This window comes from Ambystoma mexicanum, chromosome 4q (assembly GCF_040938575.1).
Source record: "Ambystoma mexicanum isolate Mex_15411 chromosome 4q, UKY_AmexF1_1, whole genome shotgun sequence".
Lineage (NCBI taxonomy): Eukaryota > Metazoa > Chordata > Amphibia > Caudata > Ambystomatidae > Ambystoma > Ambystoma mexicanum.
The window spans coordinates 584,289,647-584,315,346 of NC_090928.1; the positions used below are offsets into that span (position 1 = coordinate 584,289,647).

At 49.2% G+C, this 25,700-nt stretch overlaps 1 protein-coding gene across 1 annotated transcript in view; it reads left to right on the forward strand.

The window, feature by feature from the left end:
* The window catches only part of MTHFD1L (methylenetetrahydrofolate dehydrogenase (NADP+ dependent) 1 like), a 2,103,853-nt gene that overhangs the window by 1,463,667 nt on the left and 614,486 nt on the right, over positions 1-25,700 (forward strand). The window contains exon 22 of the mRNA XM_069608130.1: positions 24,279-24,320. Coding sequence (XP_069464231.1) covers positions 24,279-24,320 — 42 coding nt within the window. The remainder of the gene's footprint in view (positions 1-24,278; positions 24,321-25,700) is intronic.

The following is a 25,700-nucleotide window of genomic DNA, read 5'->3' on the forward strand; positions in this document are numbered from 1 at the left end:
GGTGACTGGACGCCTGCTTAATTTTTCATTTTCTTGCATTCAGCATATTTGCCTTTTTTACTTTGTCACCTTCCTTTATTTGCTTTTATTTTATTGACGTTATTTTCCTTGTATTTCCACGCAGTGCGTGCAAGGTTGCCTGGCCTCCTGGCAGGTGCAGGGCTCGTCCTGCTGCATGCCTGTCTTCTTTATTTCAGACATGCACTCACCGTGCTCGTCTGTTTTCGCTGCCCCGGATCCCCTCAACACGGATTGGCTCCTGTCAATGCTATGTGCCGAATAAGTGTATGTCCCGGCAGGGAGCGCAGCAGAAGCACCTTGCCCGTGCCAAAGTTCTGCCCATCCACGGCACAGATGTGCATTGGTCTACGGCTCAGTATTAATTGCTATTCACATGAGGAACTTATCCTTGCTGCTCCTGGTAATACTACCTTCCCGGTAGGCTGGTCTTGTCCTCGACCTCGGCTACTTATAAGCTCAAACCTACTCGCACTCAGTCACATGTAAGAAGTGTTTTTCTTAATGCCAGATCTGTGGTGGTCCATGGTGGAGATTGTTACCATGTCTTGCAGGATTTGTCACCTGACTTGGCGTTCATCACCGAAACCTGGCTGAAAGTTACAGCTGAGTCTTTGCTTATCCATGTTCTCCCAGTGGAGTATAATATTGTTAGACTTGATAGAGCTCCTCCGCGGGCAGGTGGTGGTATTGCACTTAACGCATGGAACTCCCCTGCTCTATTCTAGCCTTTACACATGCTCTTAATATCGAGGCATGTCTTGCGTATGGAATTTTCGCCTTCTTGCATAGTGCATGCTCTGCTTGTCTGTAGACCTCTCGGCTGTGATGCCAGCTTTGTGACTGACTTCTTGGCTCTGCTCACTGACCTTTGCCTACAATATCAGTCCTTTGTCATACTAGGGGATTTTAATCTTCACCCAAATAATGTTAAAGGTATAGTGGCGGCTTACTTAGTTTTGTGTCTGGGTGACCTTAATTTGCTGCAGCTGATTGTGGGTCCAACGCATGTGTCTGGCAACACTTTGGATCTTATATTTGCATCTCCCTCTTTGGTCACGGTCTATCCCAGTTTTTCCTTCCTTTGGACTGATCATCAGGTTGTGCCTTTTTCTATTCAGGGTGAGCCCACACGTAATCTCTCGGCTCTCCCACATCCTCCCCTCCCGTCGCTGGTACAACATTCCTACCACCACGGTTGCTCCTGGGATTATGGAGGCTGTGGCCCCAGGATTTTTCGACATATCTGGCCTTACTGTTCCACAGCCGACTCTCTGGCTCCCCTGAAACCCTCCAAACATCGATCCTGCCCTTCGGAGCCTTGGTTTACAGAGGTCCTGGCTGGGCTTCACCAGCAACACCATTGTGCTGAACGTAAATGGCAGCCAGTTTATTCCCCGCTAGCGCGTTTGGCATTTCGTAAGGCCACATCAGTTTAACAACTCCATCTTCAAAGCTAAGCAGGTTTACTTCTCTGGACGTATTGAAGCTGTTGTAAACTTCTCTCGGAAGCTGTTTGAAGTGGTGCTGGCTCTTTCTGCCGTGCCCTCAGCAAATATAGTAATTGCTTCTAGGCATCTTTGCACCTCATTGCCTAACTTCTTTCAGGACAAAATTGGAGCGATCCGCCAGAAGAGTTCCGACTCTCTGGCTTCGGATATGTAGGAGACTAGGGCTTTGTGGATGCACCAGTCCCAGTTCGTTGGGAAGTATTTCCCACCTTCTCGGAGGCAGATGTTATCCTGGCCACCCGCAGTTTGAAGTCCATTTCCCTGCCAGATCCTATTCCTCTTGGAACTTTGAAAGAGATTATTCCCTCTATTGCTTCCTCACTGTCGTCAACAGTGAACCTTTCTCTTGTGCACAGCCGTATACCTACTTCTCTTAAACACGCGTTGATGATTCCACTTAAAAACTAATCTGGACCCTCTTATTCTTTCTAATTTCCGTCCTATTTCCCTCCGGTCTTTCCCTATGAAGCTGGTTGACTCTTTGGTTACGCCTCTTATCTGCTCCTTTCTCGAGGGCTTTCACGGTTTAGATCCTTTCCAGTCGGGTTTCAGACCGGGCCGGGGCACTGAATCCGTCCTGATCTCTGTTTTTGATGATCTGGCTCAGATTGTTGATGAGGGGGGCAGGGTTGATGCCCTGATCCTCTTGGATCTCTCTGTGGCTTTTGACACCGTTGACTATTCCATCTTGGTCCAGCGACTAGCCGCAGTGGGGATCTCTGGCCAGGTTCTGAAATGGTTCTCTTCTTTTCTTGCTGATCGTTCCCAGTCTCTTCCTTTCCCCATTTATCTCTGCCCCTTGTCCTCCGACTTGTAGAGTCCCTCAGGGATCTGCTCTTTCTCTCCTTTGCTTTAATATTTATATTTTGCCTTTGATGTCCTTGATACACTCCTTTGGGTTTCAGTGTTCTTCTTATGCTGACGACGCCCAAATTCAGATTCGCCTTAATTTGGTGCAGTCATTGACAGCAAAGTGCTGCTGACGTTGCCTTTTGGCAATCTCGCTCTGGATGGGAGCCAACTGGCTCTGGGTCAATGGCAACAAGACCAAGGTCCTGGTCGTCGGGGCTCCTCCTGAGACTTCTCCCTGGTTGGCCGATTTCTGGCTGCCCGAACTGTGCCCTGTGCCACAGCCGGTCGCTGTAGTAAAAAATCTCGGGGTGAGGTTCTCTGCCTCCCTCTCCCTGCTCCCTCAAATAAGCTATGTCTGTCACAGGGTTTACTTTAAGCTTCACGCTCTTTATAAAGTTCTCCCGTTTCTTCCTGGGGGACTTTGCACGCTGGCGGTCTAGTCTCTGGTTGCTGGCTCACTGGATTATTGCAATTCTTCATACCTCGGCCAGACCGACGTATTTGCTGCGGTGCCTGCAGATCCTCCAGAACTCTGTGGCACGGTTTGCCATGGGCACCTCTTTGTCCATCTCTTTTTCAGGTGTACTTAAATCTCTGCATTTGCTCCCTGTGGCCAGACGGATTAAGTCCAAGGACTTGTGCATTGTGCACTGTGCTTTTTATGGTATTGGCCCTGAGTTCCTGCAGGAGAAATTTCACCAGTACATGCAGGCTCGCTCTTTGAGGTCGGCAAATACAGCTTGTAATTTGGTTCAATGTGTTAGAAGCGACCGTGTGAGGGGCCGCTCCCTTTCTGTTCTGGCTGTACGGTTGTGGAACACTCTGCCCACGCTTTTGTCTGACTGAGGATCATCTCAGTTTTAGGCGGGCTGTGAAAACTTGGCTTTTTGCAGCCTCATCTCTGATTTTGGTCTTCAGCTTTCTTTGTCTCAGTATAGTTTTGTCTTAGCGCCATGATGCCCCTTGGGGTGAAAGTTTGCGCTTTATAAATGGTTTAACATAACACATCTTGGACAAGCGTTTCTGGTCTGAGAGAGCCCAGCCCATCAATGCAGCCTTATCATACCCAATATTCACTTTATGGTAGCAACCATGCCAGACACCTACGGTAGACACCAGTGACTGTTTTCTCTTGAGAGGAAAGAGGTGAACAATGGTTTCAGGGACTACTGTCTCCCTTTTGGTTCAGTGCTGGATGCCTTCTCCAGTCACTATTTTCCTCAAAGAAAAGGAAAAAAGATCCCAGTTGATTTTCAATTTCTATTCTCTTTTGGCTGTTGTTGTTGCTAGTTTTCCTCTGCAGTGGATGAGGTTGGGGAAAAAAAGGTGGGAAGTGAGGTAGGGGGGCATAGTGATGCAGTATATGTACGATGATTGACGTTGCATCCAGACCAGACGACCCAGCATCGAGGCAAGGTGGATCGACAGCCGGGTCGAGGTGCACTACGCCCCCTGGCGCCCCCTGGCGCAAAGTTTTCCGAGCAGCTGATACTGGAAGGAACATCTATGTGATGAGGAATCTGCGGGAGAAGAATCCATAGAAAAAACATTACCATAAGTATTTTCCCCTTCAACCCCTCCTGTGAATTCTGTATTCACAAAGAAATATAAGTCAGCAAGGAGAGAACTATCTTCCCTCTCCACCCATCCGACTCCGGAGGATCTGGTTGTCCGAGCCCCCAGGGTCAATACTAGACCCTCCACATACAATCTCCCTACTGATAGGGTGGGTAAGAAATCATACGCTCTTGCGTAGAAGGTTTCAGCATTGTGCATTATGGCCCTAAAGGCTGTAAATGCTTCCTGTGCATATGCAAAATACACATTTGGTCTTTGACGGACAATCAATGGAAGCTTGGAACACATTCCCAAAGGAGAAGGGATGGGTTCTTGGGGATTGTGGATGATGGAAAGCAGGTGGCCCGTCAGACTTTGCAAACAGGCCGGGACGTTGCAGACTTCATCAGGAGAGCAATGGGATCAACCACAGTTCTGAGGAGGCAGGCATACCTGCACAATTCAGGTTATTTGTCAAATGTCCAGGCAAAGGTATTGGATATTGCCTTCGATGGCGAGAACCTGTTCCACCCTAGGTTGGATGAGTCCCTGAAATAATGTAGAGGCTGAAAGCTAGCTGATAAATCACTGTACCTTCCTTCACCTTTGTATCCAGAGGACGGGGATACATAAGGTACGTCCCTTTTGGAAGGAAGACACATCTACCACAACCCAAGCAGGGGCAGTGGCATTTCCCACACTCCTGTAGGGGCAGGAGGCCTCTAGGGGCCAGCAGACTGCAGCAGCAGCTGCTGGGGTGGCTCCTTCCTCAAAGCCACTTTAGGTTCTCCCTTCATGGTTCCCCGGTTTGAGGAAGGATTGGCGAGCACTGGCCCCAGTAGCAGGAGATTACCTCAGACACCTTGCAGCTCATACAAATGGGATACTTTCTGCCTGTCCAAGGAGACTGCCAGACAGACCACCTCCACCTCAACCACCTGGAACAGGTGCTCCTGGAAGAACTGAGAGCCCTGCTTTTGCAGGGTGCCATGGATGGGGTACCTCCTGAGCAGAGAAGATCGGGTTGGTATTTCCTGGTACCCAAGAAAGGGGGAGGACGTTGTCCCATTTTGAACCTCAGGGACTTGAACAAGTTCCTGTGGAAAGCATGTTTAAAATGGTGACGTTGAGAGATCTTCTCCATGCTCTTCAGTTTCAGGACTGGCTGGTGTCGTCAGATCTCCCAGATGCTTACTTCCAGGTGCCTATCCATCAAAAGCACAGGACATTCTTGAGATGGCTCGTAGGGGACAAGCACAACCAGTGCAAGGTGCTTCCCTTTGGGTCGACTGCCGCACCCAGAGTCTTTACAGAGCTGATGGCAGTAGTGGTGGCTCACCTCAGGAGATCTTGGGTTCATGTGTTGCCGTACTTGGACGATTGGCTGATCCGAAGGGAGCCAGTGACGTAAGTTTCCTCTCCTCTCGCTCGCTACTGCACAGGCTGGGCTTCTTCCTGAACTTTCAGAAGTCCGACACGACGACAATGCAAAGGTTCCAGTTCATCGTAGCAGTCCTGGAAACTCAGTCCTGGAGGCCCCCGTCCCCGAAGAGTCATCAGTGTCAGACAGATAGTTTAACTGTTCGGGAGCCACACCAACTTGCCAGCGGTTTCCTTCCTCCGCCTCTTAGGCATCATGGCATCCTGCCTTATTCTTAAGACAGAAGCCAAACTGCGAATGCAGCCGCTGCAGTATCTGCTACGCGGCAGTACTTTGGCACCTTAACGAACATTCTAATGGTGTCCAAGTCGGTGGTGAGCGATCTCTCTTCGTGGGCCAGCAGCAAGAACATGATGGCAGGGGAACCTTTCTCGCCTCTGTGGCCCCAGGCCAGGGTGGTCACGGATGCGTTTCTGAATGGTTGGGGCACTCACTGCGAGGATTTGCAGGTGAGCGCCTGTTGGTCCACAATGGAAGCCCCTGGCACATCAACAGGCTAGAGATGCGAGCAATCAGGTTGGCTCTGAAAGCTTTCACGCCTTCTCTCAAAGGGCAACAAGCAGGGAGGTGTGCACTCCCTTCCACTTTGCAGAGAGGCAATGCAGCTGTGGTTCTAGCTTTTGGAGAATCGCATCTGAATCTCAGCAGCACATCTGATGGGGACAGAGAACCGATTGGTGGAGGCTCTGAGCAGGTAGAGCACGATCTCACACGAGAGGGACACTTGCCAAGAAGTCCTAGAGGAGATCATTGCTCCCCGGCAGTGGATCTGTTTGCCACAAAGTCCAACAGGAAGTGCAAACAGATTTGCTTGTGGAACTTCCTGGCGAGAGGCGAATTGGGGCGGGGGAGGGTTTCTAGTGCAGAGGGACTTTGACCTCCACTATCCCTTCCCTCTGATCACCGTTATTTTGTGGGTTCTCAGGAGGTTCTGAGCAACCCTGATCTTTATCGCCCTGGATTGGGCAAGGAGGTGGTGTTACTCTGAGCTTCTCCGGCTGCCTGATCGGTCGGACCTCCTAAAGGGTCGGGTAGTCCACCCGAACCCGGAATCCCTCAACCTGCATGCGTGGCTCTTGAGAGGATGACTGGGACCTCTCAGAGGAGGTACTTGAGGTGCTACTGGCTGCATGCAGACCTTCAACAAAATCGCTGTATGCGTGAAGGTGGAGAAGATTGGAGGAGTGGTACAGGGTAAGTAAGATTGACCCAATCTCTTGCCCCACCACTGCAGTGATGGCGGTCCTGCAGTCATTGGCCTCGGTAGTCCTTCAGGTTACGACAGGCAAAGGATTCTTGGCGGAGTTGTCATTTTCAAAATGTCTCCGGATCAAGGATCTTTCTTTACGATCCCGGTTATGGCCGAATTCCTGAAGGGTCTTGTGAATAAACTGTTCTCTTTGTGGTTCCAGACTGGGACCTAAATTTGTTCCTAATCTTTCTTATGGCTGCTACCTTTGAGCTTTTACACACATGCTCCATTCATCTACTGATGCTGAAGACTGCTTTCTTGGTGTCGATTACATCAACCAGACGGGTTAGCGAATTGCAGGCCCTGTCTTGCAACCCACCATTCCTTCAACTTTTTCTTCCAGAGTCGACGACCGCTGCATCAAGTCAAGAGGGATCGACTGCCGAGTCGAGGTGCACTATGCCCCCTGTCAAAATGTTTTCCGAGCAGCTGACGCTGGAATGGATATCTATCTGATGTTAGTGCGCGATACAAATGTTCTTTAACATTATCACCACCGAAGTGGTCCCCTGGTGCACTGGCGGCTCTGAAAGAGGAAGGGAGGGAGAGTTAGTGGGAGGAAGCAGGAAAAGAACAAGGGAGCAGTCATGTGCTGTTGGCGGCCTCAGCCCGGTGGGTCCGTTGGCCGGGGTGTTTCCGGCCGGTAGTTGTTGTGTACTGTTGTGCAAGTCTGTGTGTTTTTGTTTTGTTGTTGCAGTGTATTGAAGTTTGTGCGGTTTGTTGTGCTGTAGGTTTGTGGTTGTGTTTAGTTTGGAGTTAGAGAGGTGTATGCAGAGGGGGAAATTATTAGTGGAATTGGTTAGTTGGAATCTCTATCCTGAATTGAGGTGCTGGGCTTGCGTAGTCTCCCCTTAGATGTGCCTCTGTCCTGATCTGGGCCCTTCTGGCATTCAAGGTCCCTTTCGCATCTGGCCCCGACCTCCACCAGCCTCCCTCATAACCCCACCTGTACTCCCTTCATACTCCTGTGGCCAGTGCACCTGCCATTGTCCACAACTCAGCTAGTGTGGTGATTGCCAATATCTCAACAATTCCACAACACTGTGGTACCTGGTAGCAACTAAGGGGCGGGTGACGATGTAGGGTGGGGTTGGCTGGGGTAGTTGACTACGTCTCCATGGGTGTGACCTGTGTTTCAGTCTATCTAATATCACCCGTCTAGGTGCCGTGGGAGCTTCCCTGTGGGTTCTGGGGCTGTCCGTGTCCTTTCCAGTTTAGTCATCCCTTTTCTCGGTTTCAGTTTTCAGTTTGAGTCTGTGGTGTTGAAGAGCCAGGTTTTTAGAAATTTCCTGAATTTGTGGTGATCTTCAGTGTTTATTTCATTTGGGATCTTCCAGGTTTTTGCGGCTAAGTGGTAGAATGAGGTGCCTCCAAGTTTTTTTTTAAGGTCTGGTTTTAGTTCCAGGCATATTTCGTTGCTTGATCGGAGGGGTCTTTTTGGTTTTTAGATTATTTTCTTTTGTAGGAATTCTGCTCCTTGTCCACTGATTGCCTTGTGTGTTATGCACATGGTTCTGAAGGTGATGCGATGTTTTACTGGGAGCCAGTGTAGTGTTTTTAGGGCAGGAGTGATGTGGTCTCTTCTGGATGGTTTGAGTCGTCGTCTGGCTGCTGCATTCTGGATTCGTTGTAGTTTCAGGAGGTATTCTGGTATTCCGAGGTAGAGGCTGTTTGCATAGTAGCTTCTTGACATGATAAGGGCAACGATAGTGCGTGTTTTGTGTGGGAACGAGAGGAAGGGTGGGATTCGTCTTGCCGTGTGGAGGAGGAAAAAACATTTTGAGGGGATTGGGTCCTCTGATGTATTCCATATCTATGACAGTAATCAACACAGCTGTGCTTCTTCGGAAAATCTTTCGTCATCTGCGTCGATGACGTCGATACGCTGTCCTTGAAGGCCTCCGTCGAGCCGACGTCGCCGGATGTTATAAGTAGGACGCACAACGCCCGTATCCTCAGTTCCGTTTTTTCCGCAAACGTGTTTGCTTCGGAGATCTTGCCGTGCCTCGATTCTACTGAATCCTGTTCTTTCGGTTCTTTGAACCGGTTTCCTTTGCTATTGGTAATGTCGTCTTCGGCTTCTTCCACCCCGCAGTCCGGGTTTAAGAAGTGTTGGGTGTGCGGGTCCGAGATGTCGCTGACGGATACGCACGACGCTTGCCTCTGGTGCCTCGGGGAGGACCATGATACGGACGACTGTGTCGACTGCCAATCGCTCACATAAAAGGCCTTGCGGGAGCGTAAGAAGAAGCTGTCGGTTGGTAAGGTGGCCAAGCCCCGGAAGTCGCGTTCCATTGGTCTTTCGATAGACGATTCGAAGGGCAACTCTCCGCATAGTCGTCGGGAGTCCAGGGGTTCTCGGTCTGGGAGTCGGTCCCGCCATTCCTCTGCCTCTTCGCGGCACCCCAGGAAGCACCGTCACTGGTCGCCTTCCCCATCATCTTCCGAGGACTCCGCCCATCGGCGTGTTGCTTGTCCCAACAAGCATTCCACTCCTGAGGAATGGGATTCCTTCCGAAAGGACATGTTGGCGATTTTTCAATCGCAGGGCTCCAGTCCGTCCGCGCCGTCTGAGGATGCCGGTCGTGGCCGTGCTAGAGACACCGCTCGTCCGCCTTTGGACTCGAGCAGTCGTCGCGACCACCGGGCGCCTTCGAGGTCCCGGTCAGACAAGGATGGCCGCTCTAGACATGCCCGTTCCAGGTCCCAGTCCTCGACGCCATCGAGACCGCGTGAACCTGTGAAGTCTTCGAGGAAGACCTCGATGCCGGCGGCGCCGAGGTAGTCGACGGACTCTCTCGAGGCCCCGCCTCCGAGGAAGTCATCGACGCCATTGGCGCCCAGGCTGTCGAGAGACACTCTTGGGGCTCCGCCCTCGAGGCCTGTATCGACGCTGTCGGTGCCGTGCTCGACGTCGAAACAGATTCCTTCGATGCCTTTTGAGGCAGCTTTGTCGGGGATGCCTCGTGGTATGGGGGAACCCCCTAGAAAGGCTCTGGCTAAGGCAAAACATGTCTTTGTTCCTTTTTCGGTTCCCTCTTTCCGGCCTCTGGATTATATTTGAGGTGGATGAGGGGTCTGAGGAAGGTGTGGTTCCTGCAGGGGTCCCTGATGACATTGTTTCTGGTCATAGCCAGCTTGAGGACCTGCGCCAGTCATTGCATGACGCCAGTGGGCTCAACACCGCATGCCGACTCCTCTTATCGGTGCCTGATGTTGAGGGTCACGGATTACCTGGGGTGGTCTGCCCCCCCCTGGGGATTTTTAGCAGGAGTAACTGACTGATATCCTGGACCATGGTCCACCAACTGACCCGGTGCTGCCATTCCATATGGCCTTGCAGAGAAGGGTGGCTGAGGCTTGGACTTCTCCGGAGAGTCTCCCGGCAGTGAGCAAGTCCTTGCCGAAGAAATATCGCCCAGCCAGTGGTGACCCCTGCTACTTGACAACGCACCCCACTCTGGAAAGTCTGGTGGTGCAGGCAGCTACGGCCCCCGCAAAGCAGGTGTCGTACCCTACCATCCCTCCTGATAGGGACGACAAATGTTTTGACGGCTGGGCGAAGAAGGTATTTTCTTCTGGGGGTATGGTGCGTCAGGCTGCCAACTCAGTTTGTGCCTTGTCTCGTTTCACGCAAACTCTGTGGAACTGTATTTCCCTAGCGGCTGATCATATTCCCAAAGGGGGGGAACGGGATAGTTCCCTTGCTATCGTGCAGGATGGCAAGGATGCCATCTGTGAATCCGTTCAGTCGGGTCTGGACATGGTTGATTGCGTCAGCTAGAGGCGTTGCTAGGGGGGGGCTAAGGGGGCTATAGCCCCTGGTCTTTTGGTCCTAGCCCCGGATAGAATCTCAGGAGCTACAACCAAAAGGCTAGCTAGCCCCCAGTCCCGACAGTTCTGACAACAGCGTAGCCCCGGGTCTTTTCCAGACCTAGCAACACCCCTGGCGTCAGCCGGTCCATGGCGGCGAGCACCGTAATACGCAGGTTTGCGTGGTTGCGGAAGTTGGGTTTTGCTCCTGATGTGCAGGCCCGCCTCCTCAACATGCCCTTTGATGGTGAACATGTTTTTGGCAGCAAGGCTGACGAGAGCCTTGAGAGGTTGCAGACCTCCAAAGATGCAGCAAAGTCATTGGGCGCTGCAGTCGGCCAACCTCCGCCTTTTCGTCCTAGGGGACAGCAATGGAGGGGAGGTTCCTTTCGATATTACTCGTCCTTTAGTAAATCGAGAGGAGCTGCTAGTCAGAGGGGCAACAGTAGGAGTGCCAGAGGTGGAAAACAAGGTACTCGAGGTGCCAAGGCCGCGCAAGCAGTTGCCTCTTTGCCCTCAGGCACTGCCGCAGCCGCTTCAGCTCAGAAATGAGGCCCATGCTTCTCCGGTTGGGGGAAGGCTGGAGCAGCATCTTGTAGAATGGCATGCCATTACTTCAGATTTGTGGGTTCTGGAGATCATAGCCCACGGCTACTGTCTTCCTTTCCGGCAGAGGCCTCACGACAATCCACCAGGGAAACTCTCTTTGAGGAGTCCGCATCCGCTCCTTGCTCAGGAAATTCAATCCCTGCTGGAGAAAGGTGCTATAGAACTGGTGCCTGTAGCAGAAAGGAACAAGGGATGGTATTCCCCTTAGTTTTTGATTTCGAAGAAAGTCAGAGGATTGAGACCCATCATGGATTTGCACTGTTTGAAGAAGCTCCTCAGGAAGGACAAGTTCAAGATGGTTACTCTTCCTCAAGTCCTCCAGGCCCTTCAACTTCAGGACTGGTTGGTATCTCGACCTCAAGGACGCTTACTTTCATGTGCCGATCCATCCCAAGCACAAGAAGTACCTGAGGTTCGCGGTTGGCGACTCGCACTTTCAGTTTCGGGTCCTGCAGTTCGGATTAACCTCCGCCCCGAGGTTTTCACCAAGCTCATGGTGGTGGTGGCAGCATATCTCAGGAAAGGGGGGATTCACGTCTACCCCTACCTGGACGATTGGTTGATCAGAGCGCACTCTCCCGAGCAAATCCTGGTTCATCTGTCAGTCACCTGCCACGCCCTTCACAAGCTGGGCTTCTCCCTCAAATTAATGAAGTCTCACTTGGCGCCAACTCAGCGGCTCCAGTACATCGGAGCAGTGCTCGACACGTCCCTGGGGCAGTGTTTTCCTCCCCAGGTGAGGGCTCATCACATTCAGCAGATGGTGCACAAGTTTCAACATGCCCAGAATCTCCTGGCGTTCGAGTTCTTGAGTTTGCTCGGCCTCATGGCATCCTGCATTCTTCTGGTGCCAGAGGCCAGGTTGCGGATGAGATCTTTGCAATGGGCTCTCAACTCCAGTGGTCACAGTCCTCCGGCAGGATGTCGAACCACGTTCAGGTGTCGCCCTCGGTCGCCCAGGACCTTCTGTGGTGGGCCGTCGAAGGCAATCTGATGTGGGGGGCTCCGTTTTGGCTGCCCTGGCCGGAGGTGATGATCGTGACAGACGCGTCCCTCACGGGATGGGGAGCTCATGCCAACGAGCTGACAGTCAGCTGTCGTTGGTCTCCGTCGGAGTCCAGACTCCATATCAATCTGTTGGAGCCGAGGGCCGTCAGGCTTGCCCTGAAGACTTTTCTGCCGACTGTTCGATGAAAGAATGTCCTGATTCTGACAGACAACACAGTGCCCATACACTACCTCAACAAAAAGGGGGGGCAGGGTCACTTCCTCTGTGCAGGGAGGCGATGCAGCTCTGGTTCTGGGCTATCCAGCAGGGAATTTCGATCTCGGCAATTCATCTGGCCGGAGATGAAAACGAGACGGCGGACGCTCTGAGCAGGCAGAGCGTGATCTCTCACGAGTGGGAGTTGGCTCAGGAGTTTCTCCTGGAGATCTTCGCCTTTTGGGGGACCCCTTATGTGGATCTCTTCGCCTCCAGTGTCAACCAGAAGTGCGAAAGGTTCTGCTCGCGGGAATTTCCTCCAAGAGGAGCCTTAGGAGAAGCGTTCGTGGTGAAGTGGTCATTCCCACTGCTGTACGCATTTCCTCCAGTCCCCGTCATCCCGCAAGTGCTGCGGAGGTTCGGTTTCCGGATGATCCTCATTGCTCCGGCATGGGCTCGGAGGACGTGGTACCCAGACCTTCTCGACTTGTCCATCTGCCCTCCATGTCGTCTTCCCTACCGAGACGATCTGCTCTCACGGGGGGGTGGTCAGGTTCTCCATCCAGAGGTCAGATCCCTCACGCTTGGCTTCGGAAAGACTGAGGTATATGGATTGGGACCTTCCTGAAGACGTGATGGAGGTGTTGCTTTCGGCCAGACATCCTGCAACAAAGTCCCTGTATGTACCGTTGCCGTTGGAGAAAGTTCTGCGACTGTGCAGAGTTAAGAATGTGGATCCTTTTTCACGTGACATTCCTGTGGTTCTGTCTCTTTTGCTTTCTTTAGCCCACAAGGGCCTGCAAGTGGGTACAATTAAAGGTTACCTGGCGGCGCTGTCCATATTTTAGCGCTCAACTGAGGAGTGTTCTTATTTCAAAATTCCTTTGATTTCTCAGTTTCTGAAAGGGCTCACTGTGTCCCCCCCCTCCACCCCCCGTTACCTTTCCAGGTGCCCGTTTAGGATTTGAACCTTGTTCTAAAATTCCTTAATGGGTGCTCCATTTGAGCCTTTACATTCTTGTCCTTCGAGACTGTTAAACCTTAAAACTGTGTTTTTAGTTGCGGTCACTTCCACTCGTAGAGTGAGTGAGTTGCAGGCACTTTCTGTTAAGCCACCCTTCACAGTGTTTCATAAGGACAGGGTTGTCCTAAGAGTTCGTCCTTCCTTTCTTCCGAAAGTTGTCTCAGAATTTCATTTAAGCCAGGGGGTCATTCTTCCAGCATTTCATCCTCCTCCGCATCCTGGTAAGGAAGAGGAGAGGCTCCATAGGTTGGTTCCTAGGAGAGCTTTAAGTTTCTACATTTCACGCATGTCCCCGGTCAGAGTGGACGATCAGCTCTTTATAGGTTACGCTGGAAGATGGTTGGGACAAGCTGTTACTAAGCAGACTTTGTCTAGATGGATTATATTGGCAATTTCTGAATGTTACCGCTTAGCGGGTAAGGACCCGTCGGTAGGCCTACGGGCCCATTCTACTAGGGGTATGGCTGCCTCTACTTCCCTGCAGAGGGGTGTTCCTATTCGTAACATCTGTGAAGCAGCCACTTGGGCTTCAGTCCATACTTCTGTACGCCACTACTCCCTAGACTCTATCCATGGGCAGGATATGGCCTTTGGCAAGGCGGTCATTTACTGTGCAATTTGATTGGGCATTCTAAATTTCTATATTCTTAATTCTTTTCCCTCCTCCACACGTTGGTACTGCTTTGGGAGTCTGTCCTAGATATGGAATATGTCGGAGGACCCAATCCCCGCGAAGAACAAGTTACTCTCTTACCTGGTAACGTTGTTTCGATGGGATGGTCTGAAGACGTATTCCATATCGCTCCATCCTGCCTGCCCCGCTACAGAATTTCTTATGCGATTGCAGCTTACGTTTCCACAACGCTTTCTGTGGTCATACTGGCAGAAAAACTACAACTGAGGCTACAGGCGTCGTGCGTCCTACTTATAACATCCGGTGACGTCAGCTCGACGGAGGCCCTCGAGGACAGCGTATCAACGTCATTGACGCAGGACGCAGATGCCGAAAAATTTTATGAAGCAGCACAGCTGTGGTGATTACCTGTCATAGATATGGAATAAGTCATCGGACCATCCCATCGAAAGAACGTTACCAGGTAAGAGAGTAACTTGTTCTTTCCAAATGAAACGCTGTTAGGGAGAATTCTAAATTAAATGGCTGATTTCCCCTTACCTAATGAGTCCCTCAGCAGCTTTGCTTGATTTGTAGGGTTTATTTATTTCACCTGGTAAGAGTGTGAGCCTTTTTCATGTCTTTTGCTGTCTGTTTTCACTTGTTGTGTGATATTGGGCACTGGAGCCTTACCTACTCCAAGTGCACCCCTTTTTGTGTGTTACACAGCACCTTCAGTGCAGTGACACTGGGTTGTCTTTGAGACTTTCCTCTGACTACATTCTTCTGGGGCTGATTACTGTCCGCCAAAGACAGGTAAAGTTGCCATTAACTTTATATAGTCACTTTAAATTACAGACCCAGTACACCCCATCTTACACGGAGTACTGGAAAGGGTTAACTCCTATCCCTTTTTGTCTGTGCCTCTTGGAGCCTTGTTTTGCTCCCTTAACGTTAAGACTTGGCTGGTGGCAGTGGTATCTACCCGAACTTTTCTACCGCGATTATACTATATAAACGTGGTATTGTTTTAGGCTATTATGGTAGACTCTAACGTAAACCCGCTAGACCAAATATATTTTATTTTGGTTCTGTCTGGGTTTATTCACCATTTATTTTTGTTAGTCTTTCTAGTGTTTTACTCTACGCACCAAACTGGGGATGATTCCTTTGTTTGCTGTCTTTTCGTGGGCTTCTGCCCTCCTTAAGGCTCCTGATAGTCTAGAGGGGCAGGATGTGAGGGAGGGATCTTCGGACCCCTTCCATGGGTTGCCTTAACAACCCAAGTCGCACTCTTGTCTGATTGGCTAAGGGGACTGGCCGTGACAGGCCAGTCACCCTGCTGGGTGATTGACAGCCAGCCAAGCTGTATGAATGGGTGAAAACTGCATAAAAAGCAGGTCTCTGGGACTGGGAGAGCAGAGTCGCCATTGGAACGAAACAACCAACGAGGAACTGGAAGAAGAGGAAGAAGAGGGCCCCTACAACGACTGAACCACCCGGTGAAGCCCTGTTGCAGGTCCGAATCTCCAAATCCGACGACAGAAAAGATCCTGCAGGAAACTTTTTCCCTTGAGCTGGTGGGACCAACCAGTTCACCCAAACTGCAAGCCAGGACCTCTCCTCTGGTCGAATTTGCTGTTCAGAGCTACAGTGGGTGGATAGTATATGGGGGGACAGGTCTTTAGGACCCCCTCCCCCACATGCCCACCTACGTGAGGCTCATGACTCGTCGGCAGCCCCCCATGCACCTGGGCCCGGGAGGAAGGGTGGCTAAGGATAGACACGTGAAGATGCACAGCCCGTAGTGTAGCATAACATAAGACACATTTTATAACACACCAAGACTCCATTTTGAGCACACTGAACCCAGGCCCCAGTAGAACAGCCTGCGCACAAACGCTGCAGCTCGGCCCCCACTTGACCGCGCACAGAGAGTCCTGCACTCCCCCCGCCCCCCTTCCTCCCCTCCATGGCAGATCCGCTGAAGGCCCTTTCTCACGAGCAACTAGACGCAAACAATCAACAGAACAAACACTGTATCATTTACCTTCCGCAGTACATCAGTGCCCTAGAAGTGACCGGACTTGCAGTTGAGGTCTGGGAAAGAACAAAAGTCATCCCTATCAAGTATACCCCGACCCTGCGCCTAACCCCCCGCGCTTGTGATACATGGTGCTCATGACCCCCAGCCCTGTTCTCCCAGATGAAGTGTTAACCATATATGCTAAACTCTCGAGTCTCTGTCTTATCCATGCTGCTAAAGGATGTGTGTTAAAAAGTGTTAAAACGTATAATGCAAGTCACTCATACTAAAGCAAGGTGACCCCCGCCCTCCCCCGAGACACCTTCATCTTCTAAGGCCCAGTGTACGACCACTCGAAAATCCACTGTGTACCAACTAATGTTTTGCTGCTATTGTAACAAAGGGTAATGGAAAAGCAGATATACTTGTGTATGATTTGATGAAATATGTTGTATTGCATGTAAGCCACCTAGGGTATTGAGCCAGTCCTTACTATAACCGAAATGTTAGATGAACACATTGCTTTCCTGCTCCCGACTATGTAACCCAACCTGATACTACCTCACGTTTGTTATAATTTCACCTTTTTCATGAATTGCAAGCATAAAACCGATTAACGTTATGTAATGTATGTGCCAATGAAAAACCTCCATTGTTATGAACCTACTAATGTAAAGCACAGGGAAACGGCAGAAATGTGTAAATTACCTAATGCCCCCAGCCCCAACATCTGTATTTGTGCAGTCCAGTGAATAAGAGACTTGCACAAATTTACAAGGCCATCTCCCCCTCCACCCGCCAAGGCCCGCCGGGGCTTGCTGATGTTCGAACAGCACAGCTTCACCTCCCCACATTCCTGCCGGACCCGCTTCAAGTATTTACCTCCCCCATGTCAGAGGCCGCCATACAACCACTGTGTACTGCCATGGCCAGGCCAAATGAATTACGAGCTACCCGGTCCTAAATCCCACCGCCTTTGAGGTGCCCCCCCGATCTAATGGTATTCCAGTTCACCCCAAATTCAACAGACCACGAAGACAGTTATCCATTCTTGTGCAAACATCCCCCAGAGCCATCATTTACTGCATCTAACAGAATAAAATGATGAAGGTAGCTTTACCCGTGCCCCCTGATAAGACACCTGGACCCATGAGACTGGATCCTTTGTTAATGACAACTTTACGATGATGTATGTAGGAAGTCTCTTATTGCATACTGCTTTCTTGTGTCCCCACACAGGTATTAGATTGATGTGTTAGAAGTTTTTACATAACAACCTGGCATAGTTGAGTGTGTAGGAAAGGCCACAAGGGCACGTTTGTAGAACCAAAGTGGTGATTCTCCGTTGACAGCCAGTGCCCTGGAGCTCCACCCCGACGAGCCCAGCTGACCCAAGCACTCCATGATGGATCCCCGCCAATCATGGAGCACCGAGCGTATAGACAACATAGTAGCTAGACGTCGCCATCCAATCCCAAAGACTATATGGCCCCTATAGCTTAGCTCATGCATGACGTGCATTTGTAATATAACTGACTGTCTTTGCTATTGTCAGACAGAGTGCTCTCAGAGTTTGCAGTCTCCTTTGCATGCCCTATATTGATTTAGATAAAAACTTTTCATTTCAACCGCACTTGGTCCTGGTCTCATTCCCTCCTGGGGCGTGTCCTTTATTGCCTCTCATTGAGGGGGGTTGACTGCCTTATTGGGGGACGCTTACTTTCAATAGCCAGGAAGGTCGGACCCAGCTTGGGTTTTAAGGAGCGCACCTTTTATTTGTTGTTTTGCTCTGCTGTTGGTTTCTTCCCTGGGTGGTGCAGAACCCTCCAGTCTTCGTACTTCTTGTCAGTCCGACAGTCGCTTCAGGAACCGTGAGTCTGCAGGAACCGCTAGGAACGTCCGCCTCAGCTACAGCTCCCTCTCCGTTTTAAGGTACTGTGCAAATCCGGTTGTGCGTTTCCCCCAGCCGTGGTGAAAGTGTTTGCAATCTTTCTTCAAACCGAGGGCTTGTCCTTCTCTTCTTTTACCTAATTTTTCTACCGACCAACCTCGTCCAGAATTGTGCCACGAACTTTACCGCAAACTACACTGAACCTATTATCTTGAGCAAAAGACTTTTGAACCATTGACTTTGGCCCTAAGCCTTTTCTATCTGATTTTACCCTTATAGTTTCTCTTGTTCAGTTGCCCTGCTTACTTACCTGTTGGTTTTGCCTAATTTCTGATAACTTTGACTTTCCCTCCCTTTTAAATTTCTGGAGTGCCATTTTGCTCCCACTTCATTTTGTGAGCCTAACTTGTCTAGAATTTAAGGGGTGGTGTGGTGTATTTTTGATTGTGATTTTTATCTTGCTTATTACTTGAGTCAGTTTTTGCCTGAACCATAGTAATTGCTGTCCCTTGTGTAAACACTTGTACTGCTCACTTACTCTTGAGATAAGTCTGGCTGCTCCGCTACTGCTACCACTATAACTGTGTAGTACAGGCGTGTACCAAAGGTGAATTTGTACTGTCACTTGCAGTCTTAATTGTGTGTAGTGTTCCCAAAGGGTACTGCATGTAATTCTGCCTAACAAGCGCCCTGAACCCACATCAGCAGCCAGGAAGACTCTCCACTGGTTGACAATCTCGGCCAGAATTCAATTCAAACTTCTGACCATTAGTCACAAATGTGTCTACGGTGAGACGCCTATATATCTCAAAAACAAGCTGAGATTATATATCCCTAGAAGACCTCTTAGATCGGCCAAAGACTGCCTCCTGAAAGTCGATCGTTTTAAAAGGACTGGCGGAAACGGTTGTGCTTTTCATGTGCTGGCCGCACAGGCTTGGAATGCCCTGCCAGCTCCTCTATGTAACATAGCAAACCTCCTAACCTTGCGGAAACAGTTGAAGACATTTGTTTAATTAGATTTTGACTTCCCACCTGGCTTATATGTCTATCCTTTTCTTCTATGGCGTCTGGACGCCCTCAGGCTTTGGCGCCTTATGAATAAAATAACATACATAACAAGAGGAATGGAGTAATGAGGTTCACTGGAAGCGGTAAGCAAACGCCACGCTTTAGTCTTTTGAGGAGATTAACAGGTGCTGGGACATTCAAATATGGCACACCTGAACAGAGCGAGCGACTCGGTCCTCCCGAAGCTGATTGGGACACAGGAGGAAATTAGGCTGCCGAATGTAGCGAGGAAACTGTCGAGCACGTTGTCCAGGGAAGTCGGGCAGAAGAGTATTTGCTTCGCTGTCATCACGAACAGCAGGAGCTGCTGAGCAAAGGAGAAGGCACGGCGGGAACCGAGAAGCTGATGAGGCGGGCTCCCAGACAGCAAACGGCAGTGGAGTAAACCGTGAGACGCGAGGGAATGACGAAGCTGCTAAAGAAGACCGGTAAACCCAGAGAATGAGATTGGGATACTGGGGTGATTCAGGGTGACTGTTGCAAACGGTTAGTGAAAGGTATAAGCCCAAATAAGGGAGCTGGGACATTTAACCTAGTTTGCAATGGGTTGGTGACCCAACATATGAAGAATATATTTACCTGGAGACAGAAGGGAGTGAATGCTGATGAAGAGTGTAAACCTGGAATTTGCGCTCCAATATTGAACTGGTTTACAAAGCCCTGGCAGTAGAGTAAACCAGGCACTCAGCGAGTCTGGGACCGGCACCCAGGTAGCAAGATTGAAGAAGCCTTGGCAGGACAGTAACCCAGGGATTGGAGAAATTGTTTAAAGGTGACATTTGAAGAACTCTATGGGAAGGGATGGCTCCTTCTCTGGTGGTACTTTATTGATTTTCTTTTCTTCACTTTAGAGCGTTCGAGTCTGGAACTTTGGAAGGAAACTGCAGGTGTTCAGCTAAAAGACATCCCCACTTCACGTCACATTGAGTTTAGTGTGTACGGGTCATATTAGGATTTTGGACATGGGACAGAGAACTCTTTTTGATTTGGACATCCTGACACATACAGGGAAACCCCTCGTCGAGTTAGGGATTGGTAGGATTTCCCCAACCCCAATTTTTGTTTTGATAAGAAGTCGCTGTCCAACATAAAACTTGTTACTGTGTCCGAGTCTTTCTCTTGATCCCTTACAATGGACGGTGCGAGTTTAAAATGTTTTACATTTAAGCTTATTTTGGGGAGTAGGAAATGTATTGCACTTAGCTGTATCCTCAGGGTAGAAATGAATAGCAAATGGGTTGCACTAAGTTTTATTGTGAGGGTAGGAAATATGGTGCACTTAGATGTATTTTGGGGGTTAGGAAAGGTATCACACTTAGATGGATTTGAGTCGTAGAGATATTGGATAGGTTAACACATGTGTTGCGCTCATAACAAATTGTGTAAATTAGCAAATGTATTGCAAGTGAAGAACTGTGAAGGATAGCACATGTGCTGCCCTAGAAGAAATTGCGAAGGTAGCACATATATTGCACTCAGAAGATCTGTGAAGGTTATACGGATTTGAGGATGGGCAGTGTGCTCCCCTTAGATGGACTTTGGAGTGGGCACTTGTGTTGCTCTTTTCAATGTTAATCTGTTCATTGAGCTCAAAGATATGTGATAACCTATCCATTGCATATAGAAGATCTATATGTTATCATTGTAACATATAAAGATGTATGCAAGAGTCGACTATATTGCACTTGGAAGATGCCTATAGGTAGCCCAATATAGAACTTGAAAGATATATAGTAAGACTATAAGGGTGGACTGTTTATTGTGTTTAGAGAATCCCAAGATCTTATGGTGCTGTCTGTCATGCCTAGAAGATGTACTAAGATAGCCGGTCTAGTGCGCTTAGAAGAGCTTGAGTGTAGCCTGTCCATAGTGCCTAGAAGAGCCTATGAGAGTACCTACTCTTTTCACACAATCGGGTCGCACAGCAAGATTAAAGTTAAGCTCCATCTGAGCTTAAGGTACGTATAAGACACCACTTTGGTGGACACCTGCCGCAGGCACAGCTATCCATCCACACACATTAGAATGCTACTACGACTAATTTGGTCTAGCTGGACGCTCTTTGCCTCCTTACACCAGACTTGCCTCAACACCTCTGCCATTTGTATGCAGCGACAACCGCTGACAAATTTGGTTTAGCTGGACACATAACATGTCTCTTGCACTGGCACACTCTTGTGACCTCCCTCAGCACCCATGCATATGCCTGACCTCTTGGGTTGCTTATTGGAGCCTACCCAGCCCACCAAAATCCTAATATTGGCCAAATGCACACACACATTCTAAAACTCTATCAGAACTCCCCATACTCTGGACTGCGGTCCCTTTGGGCGTTTCCACCGTAAGCGCTGTGAGACTAAAGTAATGGTAAAAGGCGCTATATAAATGACTACAATATAATACAGAAAGAACATTACCGGTAAGTAATTTCTCTCTCATCTGTAAACAACATGTTGTTGAAGTCCTTTCCTTTCTTGATTCACTGTTTTGCACGACAGCCTAGAAAGCAGTTTCTAACCAGCCTCAACATCAAACACAGAAAGATCACCCCATGCTGACTGCAAGCAAATGGAGATGCGGAAAGATTCATGGGATCCCTAAACAAGGTCATAAGGATTGCAAAGGACCACCATCAACCATGTCTGCCAGTAGTGTATCCGGTCCTCCGAACACACAAACTCCCTGCACGTCAACAGGAGTCAGCCCAGCGGCGCAGATGTTTGGGGTTCCCATCCAGGCCGAACTGCTGCTGCACCCAAGCTGGGTAGCCCCAGAACCAGACATACCACGCATGGAAGAGAAGTGAGAAAAATGAAATGACGGAGCGCCAAGCCTGCCACACGCAGCACAGGGAACTACACACGGGTGACACTGTACTCGTGAAAACCAGAGCACCCCCCAGAAAAAGATTACACTAGCATACAAATCGTGCCCATGGACAGTACGAGACTCCAACCACAACATGGTGACCGCCATACGGGTACAAGAAGTGGTGATGTGAAAAATCTCTCACTTCTGCAAAGTACCAACAACATTACGGAGAGAACAACCAAACCCCGAAGCAGAAGGCGAGGACCCCCAGAGTCCCCACGGTCAACAGCCAGGAACAGGTGATGGCACATCGCAGCAATAAAACGCAGTGCCGTTACCCGACCGAGGAGAAGCTCCTGTCGCGGGCCTAAATGCGACCGGACCACTGGGAGATCACGCACAAGGTACCGATTCCGAGAGAAGCCACAATCCTCGACCCGACTACAAGGTTACGTCCTACAAGGGATCTACCACTGGAGATCCTAGACAAGAAAAGCCCCAGGTGGAAGGTAAGGAACCAAAAAGAACCAGCCAGAGACAATAAGAATGTTAGGTTCAAATGTTCTAAGTTTGGGAGGAATGTGGTGTTGTCATATGTCCTAGTCACGTGAGCGATTTGAGACCCGTGCCATGTGACAGTAAAGGGATGATTAAAGAAGGCTAGGATTGCCCTGGAAGGGGATTAGCCAGTACACTGCCAACCGTCTCGGACGTGTTTTATTTGGCGCTCCGCGTGTGTGAATGCTGCGAATGAATGCATGACGGCCATCCAAGCTCGTATGGCAGGTCGGATCCGACATATATCAGTGCAGGAAATGGGCTGGAACAAGACAGAGCGGTGCTACTACGGTAAAACGTGCCTTGCTGTAGCAATGCCGGAGTGCTGCTCTGTTCCCAGCCCCAACGGCTAGCACAAGACACTCACAGACCTTTTATGAAGCTGAGTTATCCCACGCACGAGCAGCGCGGGTTGCTCGTGCGTGCAATAGCTCGACTTCAGATTAGAACTGGCCAAATTTGAAGCTGTCCAGCACCCCCTCCTTAGAGGCTGGAGCTGTCCTCCTCACAGCCCTTGCCGTCCAAGTAAGGGAGGGAACCCCCAGTAATTTGTTTTCTATTTCCAGCACTGATGATATAAATAAGTGTGTGCCTTTACTGAAACGCATTGATGCCGAAAAATGTCAGTACCCACCATGAAGGATTCTCATTGTATTTATTTGCAAATTAGCCAAAAAATCAGAACCAAATATGCTTAAAGTTGCAAGCCACGTCTCCCTTGATAAGTGCACGGCTTTCATTTGAACTGCTGAGCTTTAAGTCTATGCAAAAAGGTAAGGTAACAGACAAACAATAAGTGACGCTTACATCATGCAGTAATTTTGCAACGTTCTACTGCTTTGAATGGGCTTTAGTTGTCAATGGGCTTAGTATTCAATGGTGGAGGTAATACGAGAGCTGTTATCGAGGAAGTAGGATTTGCACTGAGAATTCCAAGGGGTTTAGGGCCTGTCAAGTTCCAGGAAATGTGCGAGATATGAAAAATGTGCTGGGCATTACCACGTAGGTTTTCATTGCATTGTTTAACAACTAACACAGACTGCCCAGAGTAGACCACGGCTAAACGTGCGCGTATAACTCTGACATTGTTGTTACTTCAGACTGAAATTATATTTACTTGATGCACCTACGCTGTGTCCATTTTATTTTCGCTAAATAAACAATAAAGTAACATATTAAAACTGTGTAGTTTTTCTTTGGTCAGTTTAATTTAAAAAAAAATCCCTGTTAAAGAGATTGCATAACTGCTACAGCTCATTGTTTGGGTAGCTGGGTTATATTATTATGCTGTCGCGGAGGTTCAGATGGCTGCCGAGTACCCCCCCTCCCTCGCCCCCCATACCACTTTCCACCCCTCCCAGACTTGAGAGCAAAACCGCCCATGACATCATCCAAGCTAACTTGCTGAGGCATTAAGTTGAAGTATGTTTTCCATTTGCATTTGTATCGGGGTTCTCTTTTTATTTTTCCATTCAAAAACATTGTGAAGTGATATCTTGGAAATGGTGTACTAACCTTGGTTGCAATGGTTTTGAAAGCGCCATTTGTGGTTGCTCATAATCGGTCATCTACTACATTTGAAGAAATCTGTCTTGCCGCCCCTAAACTGGGGCATTTTGGGGTTCCGAAGACGACATTTACGCATTCTCTAGTTTGAGAATGCTTACCGAGATAGTTGGCTGAGTTGTGCGATTGCTGCCGAGATCTGTTCTAGCTATAGGTTCGAACCCACGGCCTGGCTGCCCTATTCATTAATTCATCCTTCCTTGGTCCATTAGTGCTTTGCCATTGGGCAATAACACCTATTTACAGCTACAAAACTGCTGTACCCTAGTGATTTGTACTAATGATCATGTGGTTAGTTAATATTTTTGCTTCCCGTCTGTAAGTGTTCTTTTCAGTCTTGGAAGTGCGGGTGCAACGGGCTGTCGCCCTGAACAGGAGAACGTAAAGCACCAGTCTGTCTTTTTTGCAAATATTGTCGTTGAATTAGGAGCCCAACTGATTTTGATTACTTTTATTTCCAGGTCACGGCTGGGGCACCACTTGCAAAAGAATATACAGAAGAGGTAAGCAGAATCAAACGCTGGAACGTTTACTCGCTAATGTGTTTTTTTGCATCAACTAGATTTAGAAGTAATTGGTGGCACTGTTTTAGGAATTCTATGAAACTGCTGAGAAATGGGTTTGTGTTCATTCAAAGTGTGAGAGGCAGCCCTCAGGTTAGTTAACTCAATCCAGTAGCATGCTATCAGTACTTCAGACATGAGTTTGTACCCTTCCTGCTCCACTAACTACAGGAGATTCGCCCCAACCGATGTCCTAATATTTTCAAGGTCTCCCATAGGAAGAAATCCTTTTCGCAATGCTCCTCACAGGAATTTCTGGTGGTAGAAGCCAATGGCTTTCATTTGCGCCTGTAGAGTTTCCTGTTCACCCAAAACGCTGCTGCACCAACTTCCATATTAAATCCTGTGCAGTAGGCATAGTTTAGGAACCTTTGTGGCCCCACGCATTTCAATTTCCTGGAAGTGCGACATAACCATCTGATGGACAGCAATGGAATGTGAAGCTCTACCAGTTCTGTGAGTTTAAGTGATGGTGCACCATGTGGCCACACTTGCTGGTCTTCAAGACGTGCATGTTGTGCAGTCTCTCCCTGGTGACCTGGTGCTATCAGGGTACCATGCCCGGAAGGGAGCATGATGTATCTTGTGGATGATGAGGCAGGAAACCGCATCCAGGGCTTGTGCGGTTACAACTATGGTCCGCATAGACATATGCACCCCATCCATTTCAATCTTGCTTGGTAGGTGTCACTTTAGAATTATGATGTTTTTGTTTGCTCAGCATGTGGCATGGTGGCTCTATACTCGGTCAGTCACCCTTGGTTTCCGTCACTTAAACCTTGCAACCCCACTGTCTACATATGATGTAGCAACAAGTTGCGACTGCATATTATACTGAGAGATGACTTAGCAGGACATTTAATCTCAGCCCTATGAAAAACATGACCGACTGTGTCAAGCTGGACTTATACTCTGGAGGCAGCTCTTCACGAGGGTCCTTTATCACCCTCCCTCTCCTATGGATTCTTATAGACCTTAACTGTATGTCCACCATGACACCACAAGGAAGGTATTCCCACCCACGTTTACCAACTGAATAGCCTGCTCCATCGGTCCCCCCTCAGATATCCAACTTTTCAGTCATGTACTATTATTTGGTAGGCTGCTCGACCACCTGGCTGATGTGTGTGTGTGCACCCCCCACTCAGATACCTGGGACTGCAGCACTTCCCAACATTCACCTGCACCACAAGGTTTCCGCCAAGCTTTTTATCTTCCCTCATCAACCTATATGCACATCCATGTGTCATGAAGGTTGGGAGGTAGGGCCAGAGGTATGTTTTGTGCAAAGTGTTTTAAATAAGTTAACACACTTAGAAA